Source organism: Nerophis lumbriciformis, linkage group LG15 (genome assembly GCF_033978685.3).
Source record: "Nerophis lumbriciformis linkage group LG15, RoL_Nlum_v2.1, whole genome shotgun sequence".
Taxonomy (NCBI): Eukaryota; Metazoa; Chordata; class Actinopteri; order Syngnathiformes; family Syngnathidae; genus Nerophis; species Nerophis lumbriciformis.
The window spans coordinates 30190001-30212570 of NC_084562.2; the positions used below are offsets into that span (position 1 = coordinate 30190001).

At 35.7% G+C, this 22570-nt stretch overlaps 1 protein-coding gene across 19 annotated transcripts in view; it reads left to right on the forward strand.

The window, feature by feature from the left end:
* Positions 1-22570, forward strand: part of baz2ba (bromodomain adjacent to zinc finger domain, 2Ba) — a 198759-nt gene that overhangs the window by 96465 nt on the left and 79724 nt on the right. For all 19 annotated transcript variants that reach the window (XM_061974591.2, XM_061974586.2, XM_061974600.2 and 16 more), the window contains exon 3: positions 14763-14936. In XM_061974591.2, the coding sequence (XP_061830575.1) occupies positions 14765-14936 (172 nt within the window). In that variant the 5' untranslated portion in view covers positions 14763-14764. The remainder of the gene's footprint in view (positions 1-14762; positions 14937-22570) is intronic.

The window sequence follows — 22570 nt, forward strand, 5'->3', positions numbered from 1 at the left end:
TTTCAAGCCATATTCAGTTGAATATGCTACAAAGACAACATATTTGATGTTCAAACTCATAAACTTTTTTTTTTGTTTTGCAAATAATAATTAACTTAGAATTTCATGGCTGCAACACGTGCCAAAGTAGTTGGGAAAGGGCATGTTCACCACTGTGTTACATGGCCTTTCCTTTTAACAACACTCAGTAAACGTTTGGGAACTGAGGAGACACATTTTTGAAGCTTCTCAGGTGGAATTCTTTCCCATTCTTGCTTGATGTACAGCTTAAGTTGTTCAACAGTCCGGGGGTCTCCGTTGTGCTATTTTAGGCTTCACATTTTCAATGGGAGACAGGTCTGGACTACAGGCAGGCCAGTCTAGTACCCGCGCTCTTTTACTATGAAGCCACGTTGATGTAACACGTGGCTTGGCATTGTCTTGCTGAAATAAGCAGGGGCGTCCATGGTAACGTTGCTTGGATGGCAACATATGTTGCTCCAAAAGCTGTATGTACCTTTCAGCATTAATGGTGCCTTCACAGATGTGTAAGTTACCCATGTCTTGGGCACTAATACACCCCCATACCATCACACATGCTGCCTTTTACACTTTGCGCCTAGAACAATCCGGATGGTTCTTTTCCTCTTTGGTCCGGAGGACACGACGTCCACAGTTTCCAAAAACAATTTGAAATGTGGACTCATCAGACCACAGAACACTTTTCCACTTTGTATCAGTCCATCTTAGATGAGCTCAGGCCCAGCGAAGCCGACGGCGTTTCTGGGTGTTGTTGATAAACGGTTTTCGCCTTGCATAGGAGAGTTTTAACTTGCACTTACAGATGTAGCGACCAACTGTAGTTACTGACAGTGGGTTTCTGAAGTGTTCCTGAGCCCATGTGGTGATATCCTTTACACACTGATGTCGCTTGTGGATGCAGTACAGCCTGAGGGATGGAAGGTCACGGGCTTAGCTGCTTACGTGCAGTGATTTCTCCAGATTCTCTGAACCCTTTGATGATATTACGGAGCGTAGATGGTGAAATCCCTAAATTCCTTGCAATAGCTGCTTGAGAAAGGTTTTTCTTAAACTGTTCAACAATTTGCTCACGCATTTGTTGACAAAGTGGTGACCCTCGCCCCATCCTTGTTTGTGAATGACTGAGCATTTCATGGAATCTACTTTTATACCCAATCATGGCACCCACCTGTTCCCAATTAGCCCGTTCACCTGTGGGATGTTCCAAATAAGTGTTTGATGAGCATTCCTCAACTTTATCAGTATTTATTGCCACCTTTCCCAACTTCTTTGTCAGGTGTTGCTGCCATCAAATTATAAAGTTAATGATTATTTGCAACAAAAAATAAAGTTTATGAGTTTGAACATCAAATATGTTGTCTTTGTAGCATATTCAACTGAATATGGCTTGAAAATGATTTGCAAATCATTGTATTCCATTTATATTTACATCTAACACAATTTCCCAACTCATATGGAAACAGGGTTTGTGTTTGCATGGATCACAACACTGTGACAGTTAGAAAGTAAGAAGCAGGATGTTGTACAACACAAGAATACTTTCACAACATGCATGAGAGGAATGAGGAGTGAAGGAGTCAAACAGGAAATACATCTTTGATTAGTATTGTTTATTAGTATTCCAACATGTCTGAAATCAATCATTATTTTGCTTGATTGACAGGCAGACAGTGGGAACATTGGGATGTGCCATCAACTCCCACACTAAGTTTATCACGCTTATTAATTGGTTCCACACCCGTAGGAATGTTTACTTACAAATGTAATATTTTCATAGATCGAGCATGAAAAACCTGTTTAAGACATTTTGAAGTCCTGCAGACATGAATTTGAAGAGGAAGTCACCTTTGCACTCCTTACATAACTAAGAGATATTGTAATACACAGGCTGTAGTTCTGCAAGTTGTGATGGGATTTTAGCCATACTTACTGTATATAGTATTTTATTTGCTTTTAGTTGACTTTTTTAGAATGGAATAGAATAGAAAGTACTTTATTGATCCCTGGGGGGAATTCAGCACCACAGTTCACTGACAATAAACACTTAGGTATTTTTTTACATGTGAATAACATAAATACAGTCTATTATGCAGCATTATTCACTTGTGAATAACAAATACAGTCTATTATACAGTATTATTCACATGTGAATAACATAAATACAGTATATTATACAGCATTATTCACACGTGAATAACAAATACAGTCTATTATACAGCATTATTCACATGTGAATAACATACATACAGTCTATTATACAGCATTACTCACATGTGAATAACATAAATACAGTCTATTATACAGCATTATTCACATGTTAATAACATAAATACAGTATTATACAGCATTACTCACATGTGAATAACATAAATACAGTCTATTATACAGCATTATTCACATGTGAATAATATAAATACAGTCTATTATACAGCATTATTCACATGTGAATAACATAAATACAGTCTATTATGCAGCATTATTCACTTGTGAATAACAAATACAGTCTATTATACAGTATTATTCACATGTGAATAACATAAATACAGTATATTATACAGCATTATTCACACGTGAATAACAAATACAGTCTATTATACAGCATTATTCACATGTGAATAACATACATACAGTCTATTATACAGCATTACTCACATGTGAATAACATAAATACAGTCTATTATACAGCATTATTCACATGTTAATAACATAAATACAGTATTATACAGCATTACTCACATGTGAATAACATAAATACAGTCTATTATACAGCATTATTCACATGTGAATAATATAAATACAGTCTATTATACAGCATTACTCACATGTGAATAACATAAATACAGTCTATTATGCAGCATTATTCACATATGAATAACATAAATACAGTCTATTATACAGCATTATTCACATGTTAATAACATAAATACAGTCTATTATTTCAACATTATTCACATGTGAATAACATACATACAGTCTATTATACAGCATAATTCACATGTGAATAACATAAATACAGTCTATTATACAGCATTATTCACATGTGAATAACATAAATAGTCTATTATACAGCATTATTCACATGTTAATAACATAAATACAGTATTATACAGCATTATTCACATGTTAATAACATAAATACAGTCTATTATACAGCATTATTCACATGTTAATAACATAAATGCAGTCTGTTATACAGCATTATTCACATGTTAATAACATAAATACAGTCTATTATACAGCATTATTCACATGTGAATAATATAAATACAGTCTATTATACAGCATTATTCACATGTGAATAACATAAATACAGTCTATTATACAGCATTATTCACATGTGAATAACATAAATACAGTCTATTATACAGCATTATTCACATGTTAATAACATAAATACAGTCTATTATACAGCATTATTCACATGTGAATAATATAAATACATTATACATTTAAGCTCCAGCACCCCCTGCAACCCTGAAAGGGACAAGCGGTAGGAAATGGATGGATGGATTTAAGTCCAGTCAAAAAGGAGCATATGCATTATACAGTCTGATGGCTGTCGGTATGAAGGACAGTCTAGTTTAGTGATTTCATTTCATTAGTTTATATTGTTTATTGTCGGTATTCTTTCATTCCGTGTCTCCATTTTAGCTGCATCTTGTTGTATATGTAAACATGGGAGAGTATTAGGAAGTACGTGTAGACAGTAGTGTACATTAGGATGTATATGTAAACATGTGAGTATATTAGGAAGTACGTGTAGACAGTAGTGTACATTAGGATGTACCGTATATGTAAACATGTGAGTATATTAGGAAGTACGTGTAGACAGTAGTGTACATTAGAATGTATATGTAAACATGTGAGTATATTAGGGTGTGTGTGTGTGTGTGTGTGTGTGTGTGAGAGACAGTTTTCCATGCAATAAAAGCGTCAGAGCGGGAATGTGTACGGCGAGGGGGAGTGTACCAGATGCGCGGCGTTGATGCCATTTTGTCAGCTGCAGTAAAGTGCAGAAAGCAAGCGAGCTGCGAGCCAGCGTGTGTCTTTGAATGAGGTCAGAGCATCACAGGGAATAATGCAGCTCTCTCCTTCCATTACGGCCCGAGAACAGACATTGTGTCCACACTCTGATTACCACTGATCCATGCTGATGACTCTGTTGGCGGATTATCTCAGTTAGTATCAGCCATCTGTTACTCTCTGTGTGTGTGTGTGTGTGTGTGTGTGTGTGTGTGTGTGTGTGTGTGTGTGTGTGTGTGTGTGTGTGTGTGTGTGTGTGTGTGTGTGTGTGTGTGTGTGTGTGTGTGTGTGTGTGTGTGTGTGTGTGTGTGTGTGTGTGTGTGTGTGTGTGTGTGTGTGTGTGTGTGTGTGTGTGTGTGTGTGTGTGTGTGTGTGTGTGTGTGTGTGTGTGTGCGCGCGCGCGTGCGTAGGGGTGATCAGGACTCAGGGCAGGAGTGACACACACACTCAAGGGGGTGGAATAGTTTGAGGTACACACACACACACACACACACTTTTTAGGAGCACGTGTTGGCAGCCTTTTGTTGAACTCCTGCATGCAAGGCGGCAAAGGGAGTGTGAAAAGCAAGGTCATATAACTGTTCTTCATGGACATATATAACTGTTCTTCATGGACATATAGAACTGTTCTTCATGGACATATAGAACTGTTCTTCATGGACATATATAACTGTTCTTCATGGACATATATAACTGTTCTTCATGGACATATATAACTGTTCTTCATGGACATATATAACTGTTCTTCATGGACATATATAACTGTTCTTCATGGACATATATAACTGTTCTTCATGGACATATATAACTGTTCTTCATGGACATATATAACTGTTCTTCATGGACATATAGAACTGTTCTTCATGGACATATATAACTGTTCTTCATGGACATATACAACTGTTCTTCATGGACATATAGAACTGTTCTTCATGGACATATAGAACTGTTCTTCATGGACATATAGAACTGTTCTTCATGGACATATAGAACTGTTCTTCATGGACATATATAACTGTTCTTCATGGAGATATAGAACTGTTCTTCATGGACATATATAACTGTTCTTCATGGACATATATAACTGTTCTTCATGGACATATATAACTGTTCTTCATGGACATATATAACTGTTCTTCATGGACATAGAACTGTTCTTCATGGACATATATAACTGTTCTTCATGGACATAGAACTGTTCTTCATGGACATATATAACTGTTCTTCATGGACATAGAACTGTTCTTCATGGACATATAGAACTGTTCTTCATGGACATATAGAACTGTTCTTCATGGACATATATAACTGTTCTTCATGGACATATAGAACTGTTCTTCATGGACATATATAACTGTTCTTCATGGACATATAGAACTGTTCTTCATGGACATATATAACTGTTCTTCATGGACATATATAACTGTTCTTCATGGACATATATAACTGTTCTTCATGGACATATATAACTGTTCTTCATGGACATATATAACTGTTCTTCATGGACATATACAACTGTTCTTCATGGACATATATAACTGTTCTTCATGGACATATATAACTGTTCTTCATGGACATATAGAACTGTTCTTCATGGACATATATAACTCTTCTTCATGGACATATACAACTGTTCTTCATGGACATATATAACTGTTCTTCATGGACATATATAACTGTTCTTCATGGACATATATAACTGTTCTTCATGGACATATAGAACTGTTCTTCATGGACATATATAACTCTTCTTCATGGACATATACAACTGTTCTTCATGGACATATATAACTGTTCTTCATGGACATATAGAACTGTTCTTCATGGACATATATAACTGTTCTTCATGGACATATATAACTGTTCTTCATGGACATATATAACTGTTCTTCATGGACATAGAACTGTTCTTCATGGACATATAGAACTGTTCTTCATGGACATATAGAACTGTTCTTCATGGACATATATAACTGTTCTTCATGGACATATAGAACTGTTCTTCATGGACATATATAACTGTTCTTCATGGACATATAGAACTGTTCTTCATGGACATATATAACTGTTCTTCATGGACATATATAACTGTTCTTCATGGACATATATAACTGTTCTTCATGGACATATATAACTGTTCTTCATGGACATATATAACTGTTCTTCATGGACATATAGAACTGTTCTTCATGGACATATATAACTGTTCTTCATGGACATATAGAACTGTTCTTCATGGACATATAGAACTGTTCTTCATGGACATATAGAACTGTTCTTCATGGACATATAGAACTGTTCTTCATGGACATATAGAACTGTTCTTCATGGACATATAGAACTGTTCTTCATGGACATATATAACTGTTCTTCATGGACATATAGAACTGTTCTTCATGGACATATAGAACTGTTCTTCATGGACATATAGAACTGTTCTTCATGGACATATAGAACTGTTCTTCATGGACATATATAACTGTTCTTCATGGAGATGACATGTGAAGGCCGCCTACAAACATAAAAGACCTCTGACTGATGTTTATAGTCTTCTGGGATCCACCACTGGAACATTCTTGATTAGAGATCACAGATGATCAACACACAATCATCACATTTGTACATTACAGAACATTTCAATGTGTTTTCTTTATTTCCATGACTTGTAGATTGTCAGATGAGAACTATGAATGTGGAGTTCTGTACTTGACAGAAACATGTGAAATAAGTGAAAACATGCTATTAATTTCTCATAACGGCTAGTGTGCAATCCTTGCTGCTGTTAGTGTAATTGCAGGAGTGAGGAAGAAGATGGACTACTGTCAGAGAGATGAGCAGAGGAGAGGAGGGGGAGGGGGAGAGGAGTGCTGCCTACTCCTCTGCAATGCCTTTTCACGTTTGAGATGAATTGTGTTGACATGGTGACAACATTAAGTGCAGATATTGAGAAATGTCTTCTTCCTCCTCATCTTCTTCACTTAGCAGCTGACAGTCCATCTGCAGTATGATAATTACACACTTCTCATGATACTGCCATGCCTCCTTTTTACCGTTTGTCCCCCTCGGACACATTGAAGCAGCCTGACTTGTGCAACAGATTGCACTTTGGACTCTTCTTCTTCTAGGACTGGGCGATACGGCTGTGTTTTCATATCGCTTCATATTGATAATTACTGATATTTTTTTATGACATATGGAAAATAAGGACCAACTCTTGTTTGATATCAACTCTCGTTTGACATCATCTCTCGTTTGACATCAACTGTCGTTTGATATCAACTGTCGTTTGATATCAACTGTCGCTTTACAGCAACTGTAGTTTGACATCGACTCATTTTTGATATCAACTCTCGCTTGATATCAACTGTAGTTTGACATCAACTGTCGCTTGACATCAACTGTAGTTTGACATCAACTCTCGTTTGATATCAACTCGTTTGACATCAACTCGTTTGACATCAACTCTCGTTTGATATCAACTCGTTTGACATCAACTGTCGCTTGACATCAACTGTAGTTTGACATCAACTGTCGTTTGATATCAACTGTCGTTTGATATCAACTGTCGTTTGATATCAACTGTCGTTTGATATCAACTGTCGTTTGATATCAACTGTCGCTTGACATCAACTGTAGTTTGACATCAACTCTCGTTTGACATCAACTCTCGTTTGATATCAACTCGTTTGACATCAACTCTCGTTTGATATCAACTCGTTTGACATCAACTGTCGCTTGACATCAACTGTAGTTTGACATCAACTCTCGTTTGACATCATCTCTCGTTTGACATCAACTGTCGTTTGATATCAACTGTCGCTTTACATCAACTGTCGCTTTACATCAACTGTCGCTTTACATCAACTGTCGCTTTACATCAACTGTCGTTTGACATCAACTGTCGTTTGATATCAACTGTCGCTTGACATCAACTGTAGTTTGACATCAACTCTCGTTTGACATCAACTCTCGTTTGATATCAACTCGTTTGACATCAACTGTCGTTTGATATCAACTCGTTTGACATCAACTGTCGCTTGACATCAACTGTAGTTTGACATCAACTCTCGTTTGACATCATCTCTCGTTTGACATCAACTGTCGTTTGATATCAACTGTCGCTTTACATCAACTGTCGCTTTACATCAACTGTCGCTTTACATCAACTGTCGCTTTACATCAACTGTCGCTTTACATCAACTGTCGTTTGACATCAACTGTCGTTTGATATCAACTGTCGCTTTACAGCAACTGTAGTTTGACATCAACTGTAGTTTGACATCAACTGTCGTTTGATATCAACTGTCGTTTGATATCAACTGTCGTTTGATATCAACTGTCGTTTGATATCAACTGTCGTTTGATATCAACTGTCGCTTGACATCAACTGTAGTTTGACATCAACTCTCGTTTGACATCAACTCTCGTTTGATATCAACTCGTTTGACATCAACTGTCGTTTGATATCAACTCGTTTGACATCAACTGTCGCTTGACATCAACTGTAGTTTGACATCAACTCTCGTTTGACATCATCTCTCGTTTGACATCAACTGTCGTTTGATATCAACTGTCGCTTTACATCAACTGTCGCTTTACATCAACTGTCGCTTTACATCAACTGTCGCTTTACATCAACTGTCGTTTGACATCAACTGTCGTTTGATATCAACTGTCGCTTTACAGCAACTGTAGTTTGACATCAACTGTAGTTTGACATCAACTCTTTTTTGATATCAACTCTCGTTTGACATCAACTGTCGCTTGACATCAACTGTAGTTTGACATCAACTCTTGTTTGATATCAACTCGTTTGACATCAACTGTCGTTTGACATCAACTGTCGTTTGACATCAACTCTCGTTTGATATCAACCCTCGTTTGATATTAATTGTCGTTTGACATCAACTCTCGTTTGACATCAACTCTAGTTTTGACATCAACTCTCGCTTGATATCAACTCTAGTTTGATATCAACTTTTGTTATCAACTCTTGTTTAACATCAACTCTGGTTTGGTATGAACTCTAGTTTGGTATAAACTCTAGTATGACATCAACTCTAGTTTGGTATCAACTGTAGTTTGACATCAACTCTCGTTAGATATCAACTCCGGTTCGGCATCAACTCTTGTTGGATGTCAACCCACACAACTATATTTGTTATGACCTATGGAAAATAAGGACCAACTCTAGTTTGGTATCCACTCTTGTTTGATATCAACTCTTGTTTGACATCAACTCTTGTTTGACATCAACTCTGGTTTGACATCAACTCTGGTTTGATATCAACTCTATGGAAAATAAGGACCAACTCTAGTTTGGTATCCACTCTTGTTTGACATCAACTCTTATTTGATATCAACTCTAGTTTGATATCAACTCTAGTTTGACATCAACTTTAGTTTGGTATCAACTCTAGTTTGACATCAACTGTAGTTTGACATCAACTCTCGTTAGATATCAACTCCGGTTCAGCATGAACTGTTGTTTGATGTCAACCCACACAACTATATTTGTTATGACCTATGGAAAAATAAAGACCAACTCTAGTTTGGTATCCACTCTTGTTTGATATCAACTCTTGTTTGACATCAACTCTTGTTTGATATCAAGGTAACTTTACTTTGATGTCAACTCTTGATCGATGTCAACTCTTGTTTGATCTCAAGTTAACTCTAGTTTGATGTCAACTCTTGTTTGATATCAAGGTAACTTTGATATCAACAATGAAATATGCATGAATGTACCTTCAAATTGATGAACTACTTTTTCATTTGCTGAGTCAGTATCAGGATTGAACAATATTGCTAAAAAACTGTATCACCATAAGTGTTTTAAATGGGTCAATATTGATCATTTCTGATCATGTTTATAATTTATGGAAAATATATATATATATCCATCCATCCATCCATCCATCCATCCATCCATCTTCTTCCGCTTATTCGAGGTTGGGTCGCGGGGGCAGCAGCCTAAGCAGGGAAGCCCAGACTTCCCTCTCCCCAGCCACTTCGTCCAGCTCTTCCTGTGGGACCCCGAGGCGTTCCCAGGCCAGCCGGGAGACATAGTCTTCCCAACGTGTCCTGGGTCTTCCTCGTGGCCTCCTACCGGTCGGATATATATATATATATATATATATATATATATATACCTGTGTTTACAATCCCTCAGCTATCAAGGCAGAAAGGAAATGTCAACACAAACATGGAAAACACTCAAAAGTAAACAAAATAGTCAAATCATATTGAAGACTGAATAAGATCTCAAAATGAAGGAATATGTAAAAAAGCTTCATAAAGTGTAAGAAAATAGTGCAAAGTGTGAAAATGTAAACATGTAGAAACCTAAGAAGAAGTCTTTTCTGCAGGTTTAGTGCTGGGAAATAACGGCTGTGTAACATTAGTTTGCCCTCTTATTCCTATTTAACTATGCAAATTATTTTTTGTTACGCAGTAATTGTTTAATCATTATTAATATATTTGTTGATATTGATAAATATTCATTTTTTTATGATTTATGGAAAATAAGGAGCAGGCCTTCTTCTGATTATGATCCCTCAGCTATCAAGGCAGAAAGGAGACAAGCATGGAAAACACTCAAAGTAAACAAAACAGTCAATCACATTGAAGACTTAACAATAAGATAATACAAATAAGAATATGTAAGAAATGCTTCATAAAGTGTAAGAAAATAGTGCAAAGTGTGAAAATGTAAACAGAGAAACCTGAGAACTATTATTTTCTGCTGGGAATTAACGGTTGTGTAACATTAATTTGCCCTCTTATTCTTATTTAACTATGCAAATTATTTTTTGTTATGCAGTAATTGTTTAAGCATTATTAATATATTGGTTGATATTGATAAATATTGACATTTTATGGAAAATAAGGAGCAGGCCTTCTTCCTCAGCTATCAAGGCAGAAAGGAAATGTCAACACAAGAATGGAAAACACTCAAACAAAGTAAACAAAATAGTTCAATCACATTGAAGACTTAACAATAAGATAATAAAAATAAGAATGTAAGAAATGTTTCATAAAGTGTAAGAAAATAGTGCAAAGTATGAAAATGTAAACAGAGAAACCTGAGAAGTATTTTCTGCTGGGAAATAACGGCTGTGTAACATTAATTTGCCCTCTTCTTCTTATTTAACTATGCAAATTAATTTTGTTATGCAGTAATTGTTTAAACATGATTAATATATTGGTTGATATTGATAATTATTAATTAATAAAAATAAAAATGTGTAAGAAATAAGATAATAAAAATAAGAATGTAAGAAATGTTTCCTAAAGTGTAAGAAAATAGTGCAAAGTATGAAGATGTATAAAACTGAGAAGAAGGTTTAGTTACTTATCCACTTGGTGCCTCACAGACCTTCTCCACTTCTCACCATCAGTCCTCACCTCCGACCAGGTTTAGTGGCAGGAAGTTACAGCTGTGCTCTAAAGGGTGAGCTAAGGTGGTGTGGTATTAGCGCTCTTGCCTTGCATCATGCACAGATCACATTGGTCTGACTACGGTCCTTTTGGAAATAAGTGACTTTTCTTCTTTTAGCCACAATTTCTTCATTTTGACTTCCTCTTCTCACTCAACCAAACTTGATAGTTGATACTGTTATCTGATTGGCTGTCAGCGAGTGCCTTTGTTCACGCAACCAATCCCGCTTCCACATTTCTTCCCACAAAGAAGAATAAAAATGACGTTGGACATTTTTCCCAGACACGCATGCATGTACGTATAGGCCCTCCCAAGGACCTTTGACCCCCGCTGGTGATGACACGACCGCCGCGTTTCTCGCCGCAGCAATGGCGGCCTCCTCCTCCCCGCGGACTGCAGCAGGTTTCCTCTCCCTCCCTCCCTCCCTCTCTTGTCAGTGTTGCTCCTGGCGAAAGGCTGATACTTGATATTCAGAGGATAGCAGCTTTTGTCTCCCAGATTTAATCAGCGGCACTGCGGAGGGTGGAGGAAGGGACTGTTTATGTGTAATGACACAATAACAAAGCCTGCCTGTAAAACTCTGCTTTTTCAGGGGATTTCCACTCCTGGATTAGAGCCAGCTTGACGTGGAAAAGGTGTGAGTTCATGTGTTGGTTGGTGCCACGGGTTGGACACCTTCCAACCTAATGTTTGTTTCAACTGATGACTTGATAATGGCGGGCTTGGCACCTGCCTTAGGGTGATAATGCAGCGCTGCGTCCCTCACTTTAAAGCCCCGCCGTCTTGTCCCTCTAAAGGCCTCAGAAGATCTCTTGAAATGAAATGGAATTCTTTTTCATCAAGGAGGCGTGAAGGATCCTGCTTGAGAAATGTTAGCGTGGGTGAGCTTTACACATGACAGGAACACGCTTCTTTCTCTCATGCCACACTTTGGAGGGCTGCATTTCATGCCTTCATTCGCAAAGCTCAATGAGTTTGTTGCATTTCAATCAATCATTTCAATCAAATGACGCTGACAATTTCACTAAATGAAAAACATGTGTGTAGTTTGTTAAAATGGTGTTTTAAAAGTGTATAAAAATTCAGTAAAAAAAAAATTGGTGCCAGAAAATTCAGTGTAAAATAAATCAGTGCAGAAAAAGTCAGTGTGAAATATTTAATGCATAAAAATGCACTTAAAATATTGAAAGTCAGTGTAAAAAAAAAATCAATGCATGAAAAATTAGGTGTCTAAAAATGTGTAAAAAAAATCAGTGCAAAAAAACTATGGAGAAAAATTCTGTGGTAAAAACAGTGTATACACATTAAGTGTAAAAAAAATAGTGGAGAAAATTCAGTGTAAAAAAAGTTTGGAGCAGAAAAATGTGCATAAAAAAATCACTGTAAAATTTAGTGCAGAAAAGTGTATGAAAAATCTGTAAAAGAAATTCAGGCTAAAATAGGCAGAAAAAGTTAATGTAAAAATATTTGGTGCAGAAAGATTAATGTATTAAAAAAATCACTTAAAAAATGTGGGGGAAAAATTCAGTGTATAAACAAATTTGTGTAAATAAATTCAGTGCATCAAAAATCAGTGGATAACAATTCAGTGTAAAAAAAAATTAGGTGTCTTAAAAATGTGTAAAAAAAATCAGTGCACACAAAACAATGGAGAACAATTCTGTGGTAAAAACAGTGTATAAACATTGAGTGTAAAAAAAGGTTGGTGCAGAAAAATGCTGTGTATAAAAAAATATTCTTTAGTGCAGAAAAGTGTAAAAAAAATGAAGTGTATGAAAAATCTGTAAAAGAAATTCAGGCTAAAATAGGCAAAAAAAGTTAATGTAAAAAATATTTGGTGCAGAAAGATTAATGTATTAAAAGAATCACTTAAAAAATGTGGGAAAAAAATTCAGTGTATAAACAAATTTGTGTAAATAAATTCTGTGCATCAAAAATCAGTGTATAACAAGTCAGTGTAAAAAAAAATTCAGTGCATAAATAATTAGGTGTCTTAAAAATGTGTAAAAAACAATCAGTGCAAAAAAACAATGGAGAAAAATTCAGTGGTAAAAACAGTGAGTGTAAAAAAAAAATAGTGGAGAAAATTCAGTGTAAAAAAAGTTTGGTGCAGAAAAATGTTTTGTATAAAAAAATTCACTGTAAAATGATTTAGTGCAGAAAAGTGTAAAAAAAAAAGTAGCGTCTGAAAAATCTGTAAAAGAAATTGGGGCTAAAATTGGCAGAAAAAGTTAATGTAAAAATATTTTGGTGCAGAAAGATTAATGTAATCACTGGAAAAAAAATTCAGTGTATCAACAAATTTGTGTAAAAAAAAAAAACTGCGTAAAAATTAATTCCGTAGAAAAAAATCTGTGTAAATAAAATCAGTGCATAAAAGTTCAGTGTATAAAAATTAGGTGTATAAAAAAAATCAGTGCAAACATACAATGGAGAAAAAATTCAGTGGTTAAAAACAGTGTATAAACATTGAGTGTAAAAAAAAATAGTGGAGAAAATTCAGTGTAAAAAAAAGTTTGGTTCAGAAAAATGTTATGTATAAAACAAAATCACTGTAAAATTATTTAGTGCAGAAAAGTGTAAAAAAAAAGTAGCGTATGAAAAATCTGTAAAAGAAATTCAGGCTATAATAGGCAGAAAGTTAATGTAAAAATATTTGGTGCAGAAAGATTAATGTATAAAAATTCACTTAAAAATGTGCAAACAAATTCAGTGTAGAAATACATTTGTGTAAAAAAATTCAGTGCATAAACAAATGTGTGTAAAAAAAAATCAGTCCAGAGAAAGTCAGTGTAAAAAATAGTGGAGAAAAATTCAGTGAAAAAAGTGCACAGAAAATTCAGTGTAAAAAAGTTTGGTGCAGAAAAATGTAGTGTATAAAAATTCACTTTAAAACTATTCAGTGCAGAAAATTCAGGGTAAAAAGTCTGTTTAAAACAAGTCAGTGCAGAAATATTAGTTGCTTCAAAAGTTCAGCGCTGCTTCGGAAGCAGGATCCATTGCTTCAGTCTTAATTTACCGGAAGTGAGTCTTGACTTTTAAAGCAACACATTTTTATCCAAAGGCTTTTTTTTTACACAATGAATCAGAATTTGAAAGACATTTTGTGCAAAGAAAGTGTTTGCACCTAAACAATAGAGTGTGCTAATGAAGAAGACAGGAGCGAACACACCAGCAACCTGCCATGAATCAATAGATGCTGAGAGACTAAATAGAAATATTGTTCAGGGGAAGTGAGATGTGAAAGCAAAAGTGCTGATTGGATTGTGTTTGACAGATATGGAGTCTGGAGAGCGGCTGGCCTCCCCTGCGCCCACCCTGTCTGCTGCTCGCACCTCCTCCCCCGCCGCCTCTTCCTCCTCGTCCTCCTCTTCCTCGTCTCCGGCGCCCCACTCCAAGAGCGGCCTGGCCCCCAGCCCCTCGCCGCTCGGCCCCGCTCTCAGCGCCTCTGGTAAGAACCCTTTGCTGGGTTGTGGTGAAGAACACACGCATCCACCCAAACACCTTCTTGTCTCCATAGTCATTATGCAGTTAGTCTCTCTCTCTCTCTCTCTCTCTCGCAGCTACAAGCATGTTTTTTTTCTTCCCTGACAGCTTGGGTTGCAATAGAAAAGCTGCTGCATTAATGAATCCCAAACAATTAGGGGCTTCTTTTGTGTGAGAAACACACACATGCTCCACCATGTCTCCTGACAACCTTCAGCTCTGTCTGCAGCTGCCTCCGTCCCGTGTGTGTGTGTGTGTGTGTGTGTGTGTGTGTGTGTGTGTGTGTGTGTGTGTGTGTGTGTGTGTGCCTGCATCATCTACATCAATTTATATTCATCAGCCACTGCGTGTCTTCCCTATTCCTTCAGTGCAGTCATTAGGTGTAGATACTTCCTTGGCGATCCACGCACACATTAGAGATGTGGCGTCAGCGAACGAATCGGCTCTTTTGAACGGCTCTTTTGAGTGAAGGATGAGAAACGATTTTGGTTTGGAACCGTTGTTGAATGCACTTGCAGATAGAGCATCACCCGACGAAAATGAGTGTTTTTTGATTGATTGAGACTTTTATTAGTAGATTGCACAGTACAGTACAATTGACCACTAAATGGTAACACCCCAATAAGTTTTTCCACTTGTTTAAGTCGGGGTCCACGTTAATCAATTCATGGTAAATGTCAAAAGGAGCATAGCAACATTTGGATTAAATTTTTTCATTCTTTAACATTTTTTTCATTTAGATTCACTTTTAAAACAAAAACATTTATTTTTTTATTTTTTTAATATATTTATTTTATAGGGATTCTTTTTTTAAATAATTGTTTATTTGGATTTTTTATTTGGATTAATCTTTTAAATTATTTTTTTTTAAATGCTTCTTTTTATTTGGATTCATTTTTTAAATTATAAAAAAATGTTTTTTTGTATTTATTTGATTTGGATTCACTTTTTAAATAATTTAAAAAATGTTTTTATTTTGATACATTTTTTCAATTCTTTTAGTATTCGATTCAGTTTTTAAGTTCCTTAAAACATATTTAGATTTCTTTATTTGATTCACTATTAAGGTATTTTTTTTAATGTTTTTTTTTTAGATTTTTTTTTATTTTATTCACTTATAATAAAAAAAAAGTTTTTGTATTTTTATTTGATTCACTTTTTAAATTATTTTTACAATTGTTTTTATTTGTATTTTTTAATTTAAATTCACTTGTCTGGTTTGCTGTTCTGAAGTAGTTAAGTTCAAGCGTTTTATTCTTATTATTTATATGTTTTTTTTATATTGTTAAAGAAGTCCCATTATGATTTATTTTCTACATGTAAACACTTCATTATGGTGTAAATAACATGTAAAGGTGGTTCTTTGGTCAAAATTAAGACCAGGGGTTCTTAACCGTTTTGACCCCGGGGCCCACTCAAATATTAACAGTGAATTGTAATGGTATTTAATAATGATATACACCCTACTGACAACCTTGTCAAATGGTATGAAAGCATGTGTTCATCACAAAGATTATTATCAAGCTGATTACAAAAATAAATACTAATCAAATATACTGTAAAAGAAGGCACTCAAAAACTGATAAAAATATTAATTATATACATTCTAACTAAATACACAATATTAATAAATATATTTCTTAAATATAATTGTCAATAAAAATTAAAGTACAAATCAAAATACAGCTTCACTGCTTTAGTCATCATTTTTGCACTTCAGAAACTTCTCTTTGACTTCAGCTCCAGACTTCTTCTCTGTGTTTGATATTGCCATTACTGCCACACGTGGTGGGAAAGTGTATTACAACTGAGTAACGCTGCGTTATGAAGGTGTCTGTTACTACATTATATATATATATACTTGCAGTGTGTATATTGTACATATTACATATTGTTACGAAGGTGTCTGTTACTATATTATATATATATATACTTGCAGTGTGTATATTGTACATATTACATATTGTTATGAAGGTGTCTGTTACTACATTATATATATACTTGCAGTGTGTATATTGTACATATTACATATTGTTATGAAGGTGTCTGTTACTACATTATATATATACTTGCAGTGTGTATATTGTGCATATTACATATTGTTATGAAGGTGTCTGTTACTACATTATATATACACTTGCAGTGTGTATATTGTACATATTACATATTGTTATGAAGGTGTCTGTTACTACATTACATATATACACTTGCAGTGTGTATATTGTACATATTACATATTGTTATGAAGGTGTCTGTTACTACATTACATATATACTCGCAGTGTGTATATTGTACATATTACATATTGTTATGAAGGTGTCTGTTACTACATTATATATATATACTTGCAGTGTGTATATTGTACATATTACATATTGTTATGAAGGTGTCTGTTACTACATTATATATATACTTGCAGTGTGTATATTGTACATATTACATATTGTTATGAAAGTGTCTGTTACTACATTATATATATACTTTCACTGTGTATATTGTACATATTACATATTGTTATGAAGGTGTCTGTCACTACATTATATATATATACTTGCAGTGTATATATTGTACATATTACATATTGTTATGAAGGTGTCTGTTACTACATTATATATATACTTGCAGTGTGTATATTGTACATATTACATATTGTTATGAAGGTGTCTGTTACTACATTATATATATACTTGCAGTGTGTATATTGTACATATTACATATTGTTATGAAGGTGTCTGTTACTACATTATATATATACTTGCAGTGTGTATATTGTACATATTACATATTGTTATGAAGGTGTCTGTTACTACATTATATATATACTTGCAGTGTGTATATTGTACATATTACATATTGTTATGAAGGTGTCTGTTACTACATTATATATATACTTGCAGTGTGTATATTGTACATATTGTTATAAGGGTGTCTGTTACATTATATATATACTTGCAGTGTATATATTATACATATTACATATTGTTATGAAGGTGTCTGTTACTACATTATATATATACAATAAAAAAATGACAACAAACTACAATTATAGTCAATATTTCAGAATAGTTCCCACCAACAGACTCATGTTTGTATCTATGAAAAGGATTGTGATCATATTTCTACTTTCAGTGATTGTATCTTTGACTTGTAAGAAAAAGAAGTGGTGTTTTGAAGGTCTCCCCAAGATGGCTCCTTCAAAGAGCCATAAATCCATCTCCAACACGGTTTCTCCGAGTGTAAGCTGATTTCTCCCTTACAAGATAAAAGAAGGAAAGCGTAAAATGAAGCTGCTTGTTTTTTCCATTCTTGTTGTCGGTGTTGCTCCAAAGAGGACGCCATTAAAAACATCCCCTTCCTCATGCATTAAACATGCTTCTGATCCCCCCCGTCTTATTACGGGAGCTCAGATTTTCGAGATAAGCGATTTTGGACGCGGCATCAAATGAAATGAGAGGCAGGCTCTGTGAACTTTCTGCAAGCAAACCACTTCTTTTGTGCAAAATCCTTTTCAGTCTGCAACTCTTATGTACTGGATGTTGTCCATTTAAGCTGAAAGACTTTCTGCAAAGTCATCGCTTTTCCCCCGACGTCTAAGTTTAATTAAAAGGGAAAAGCTCTCAGGCAGGTGAGAGAAGAGAAGAGATGGAGGCCTTCATTCCAGTTCCTCTTACACTTTCAAGCTTTTAGAAATACTATCACACAGAAAAACATTCAAACCTGGACTAAAAGAGCAAACAAGCGGAATAACTTGACTCTGATAAAAAATAATAATGAGTCAAAATCAATGTTGTTATGAATTATTGAACTATTTAAGGGTACAAGTACAAACCCCAAAAGCAGTGAAGTTGTCACGTTGTGTGAATAGGAAATAAAAAGAGAATACCGTATTTTTCGGAGTATAAGTCGCACCGGCCGACAATGCATAATAAAGAAGGAAAAAAAACATATATAAGTATAAGTCGCATTTTTTGGGGAAATGTATTTGATAAAAGCCAACAGCAAGAATAGACATTTGAAAGGCAATTTAAAATAAATAAACAGGCTGAATAAGTGTACGTTATATGAGGCATAAATAAGCAACTGGTATGTTAACGTAACATATTATGGTAAGAGTCATTCAAATAACTATAACATATAGAACATGCTATACAATCTGTCACTCCTAATCACTAAATCCCATGAAATCTTATACGTCTAGTCTCTTACGTCAATGAGATCAATAATATTATTTGATATTTTATGCTAATGTGTTCATCATTTCACACATAAGTCGCTCCTGAGTATAAGGCGCACCCCCGCCAAACTATGAAAAAAACTGCCACTTATAGTCCGAAAAATACAATACAATGATTTGCAAATCCTTTTCAACTTATATTCAATTGAATAGACTGCAAAGACAAGATATTTAACGTTCACACTGGAAAACTTCTGTTATTTTTTGCAAATATTAGCTCATTTGGAATTTGATGCCTGCGACATGTTTAAAAAAAGCTGGCACAAGTGGCAAAAAGGAGTGAGAAAGTTGAGGAATGCTCATCAAAGACTTATTTGGAACATCCCACAGGTGAACAGGCTAATTGGGAACAGGTGGGTGCCATGATTGGGTATAAAAGCAGCTTCCATGAAATGCTCAGTCATTCACAAACAAGAACGGGGCGAGGGTCACCACTTTGTCAACAAATGCCTGAGCAAATTGTTTAAGAACAACATTTCTCAAGCAGCTATTGCAAGGAATTTAGGGATTTCACCATCTACGCTCCGTAATATCATCAAAAGGTTCAGAGAATCTGGAGAAATCACTGCACGTAAGCAGCAAGCCTGTGACCTTGGATCCCTCATGCGGTACTGCATCAAAAAGCGACATCAGTGTGTAAAGGATATCACCACATGGGCTCACGAACACTTCAGAAAACCACTGTCAGTAACTACAGTTGGTCACTACATCTGTAAGTGCAAGTTAACTCTACTATGCAAAGCCAAAGCCATTTGTCAACAACACCCAGAAATGCTTCGCTGGGCCCGAGCTCATCTAAGATGGACTGATGCAAATTGGAAAAGTGTTCTGTGGTCTGACGAGTCCAAATTTCAAATTGTTTTTGGAAACTGTGGACGTCGTGTCCTCCAGAACAAAGAGTAAAAGAAGCATGGGGACTGTTCTAGGCACAAAGTGTAAAAGGCAGCATGTGTGATGGTATGGGGGTGTATTAGTGCCCAAGACATGGGTAACTTACACATCTGTGAAGGCACCATTAATGCTGAAAGGTACATACAGCTTTTGGAGCAACATATGTTGCTATCCAAGCAACGTTACCATGGACGCCCCTGCTTATTTCAGCAAGACAATGTCAAGCCAGGTGTTACAACAGCGTGGCTTCATAGTAAAAGAGTGCGGGTACTAGACTGGCCTGCCTGTAGTCCAGACATTGAAAATGTGTGAAGGCTAAAATATGAGAAGGGAGACTGTTGAACAACTTAAGCTGTACATCAAGCAAGAATGGGAAAGATTTCCACTTCAAAAATGTGTCTCCTCAGTTCCAAAACCTTTACTGAGTGTAGTTAAAAGGAAAGGCCATGTAACACACTGGTAAAAATGCCTTTTTTGCAATGTGTTGCTGCCATTCAATTCTAAGTTCATGATTATTTGCAAAAAATAAGAAAGTTTGTCAGTGTGAACATGAAATATCTTGTCTTTGCAGTCTATTCAATTGAATATAAGTTGAAAAGGATTTGTTGTATTCTCTTTTTATTGACCATTTACACAACGTGACAACTTCACTGCTTTTGGGGGTTTAGACTTCACATCAAATATTCCACTTTCAAATATGTTTTTGGGGGAAAATATTGCATATATATTTTAAAACATTTTTCAATGACAAAAACGAAATAAAACCAAAACAAAAAAAGTTATGAAAACTAATAATGGACAGATGGATCTTGAAGTAGATCTAGAGATTTAAGCGTTTTAAGCTTTTATAAGTGGGGCCCTTATGGATCCCTGAGAATTAAAAAAAAAAAAAATCAATTAGGGGAGAAGTGGCTCGGTTGGTACAGCGGCCATGCCAGCAACTTGAGGGTTCCAGGTTCGATCCCTGCTTCCACCATCCTAGTCACTGCCGTTGTGTCCTTGGGCAAGACCGCCTGCTCCAAGTGCCACCCACACTGCTTTAAAATGTAACTTAAAGATGTGCTTGGAGTCTCTAAAGAACAGTCCTGTATAAATATACTTCACTTCACATACATCTGAAGTTGGGGGGGGGAATTACTTTAGATTTTTATGAGTGAGACCCTTCCGTGACTTGAGGGGAGCCCTGAAGGTAAAAAAAATACATTGTATTGGTTTTGAAAACCAAAAACATTAAGAACATGCTTTGATATGTCAGCGTGTGACCCTCAGTGGCAGAAGTGAGCTGTGCACAGTGGAAGCATCATGGTCGGGGTCATGGAGGAGGATATCAGTGGCAGAAGTGAGGTGTGCACAGTGGAAGAAGCATCATGGGCCGGGGTCATGGAGGACGATATCAGAGGCAGAAGTAGGAATGATGTTCGAAACCGGTTCTCCTGGTTGTTCGATAAGAAAAGAACCGATTCCATGGACTCGAATCCCTTTTTGAGAACCGGTTCCCATTATTGAGGCCACTATAGTAAAGAAAAAGAGTTGGTTCTTTATTTGAATCCCTGGGAACGAATCCCGTCCCACAGGAAATGCCCTGTGGGACGGCAATGTTGTGCCCATTTGATTGTAGACTCTTACTGACACCTTGTGGCGATATGGAAATACTACACCTCATTAGTTTGGGCACTTCCGGGTTGGCGACGTCAGTTCAGTTCATGAGACAATTGAGAAGTAGACAAGTTGTGTTAGCTCTTACAAGCCTTGGAAAAGATAAGTCTGTAAGTAAACTGTTGAACTTGTTTATACTCAATATTAAGGTGGAAAGTGGTTACATTTGATACTAAGATGTTTATTCAAAAACTATTTTTGTGCACTGTTTCAATGGATGTTTTGAGGACTTAAAATAGCTGCCAGTCGTGTATTTCCACCATCAAAATAATTTTTTGGAAGAAGAATTGTTGATTGATGACTGTGGCGTTCTTGGTGTCATAGTGTGTGTAGTTAGTATGTTCCAATAGCAGCAGAAGTGCACTTTTTGGAGAGCTGTATTATTTTCAGTTTTGTGCCCAAGGGACTGATTTTATTTAACACTATATTATTATTTATACACCTATAGTGATCACAGAGACAGGTTGTTTTTGTGTTACTGTATATATTTGTTTTTCTGAAAAATCCCACTTAATATACTTTGGGTAACAACAGTCAATATTTTTTTTTTTTTTTTTTTTTTAGGGGGGTAACAGTCAATATTTATTTATTTATTTTATTTTAGTTTTTTCTTATAAAATAAAAGTGAGCTTTTGTTAAACCAAATATTGTGTTTTTTTCCATATACAACAACCAATCTGGACTCCATAAGAGAATCGATAAGGAATCGGTTCGATAAGAGGATTCGATAATAGGCTCAAACTTGATCATTTCTTATCAAACATCATCCCTAGGCAGAAGTGAGGTGTGCACAGTGGAAGCATCATGGGCCGGGGTCA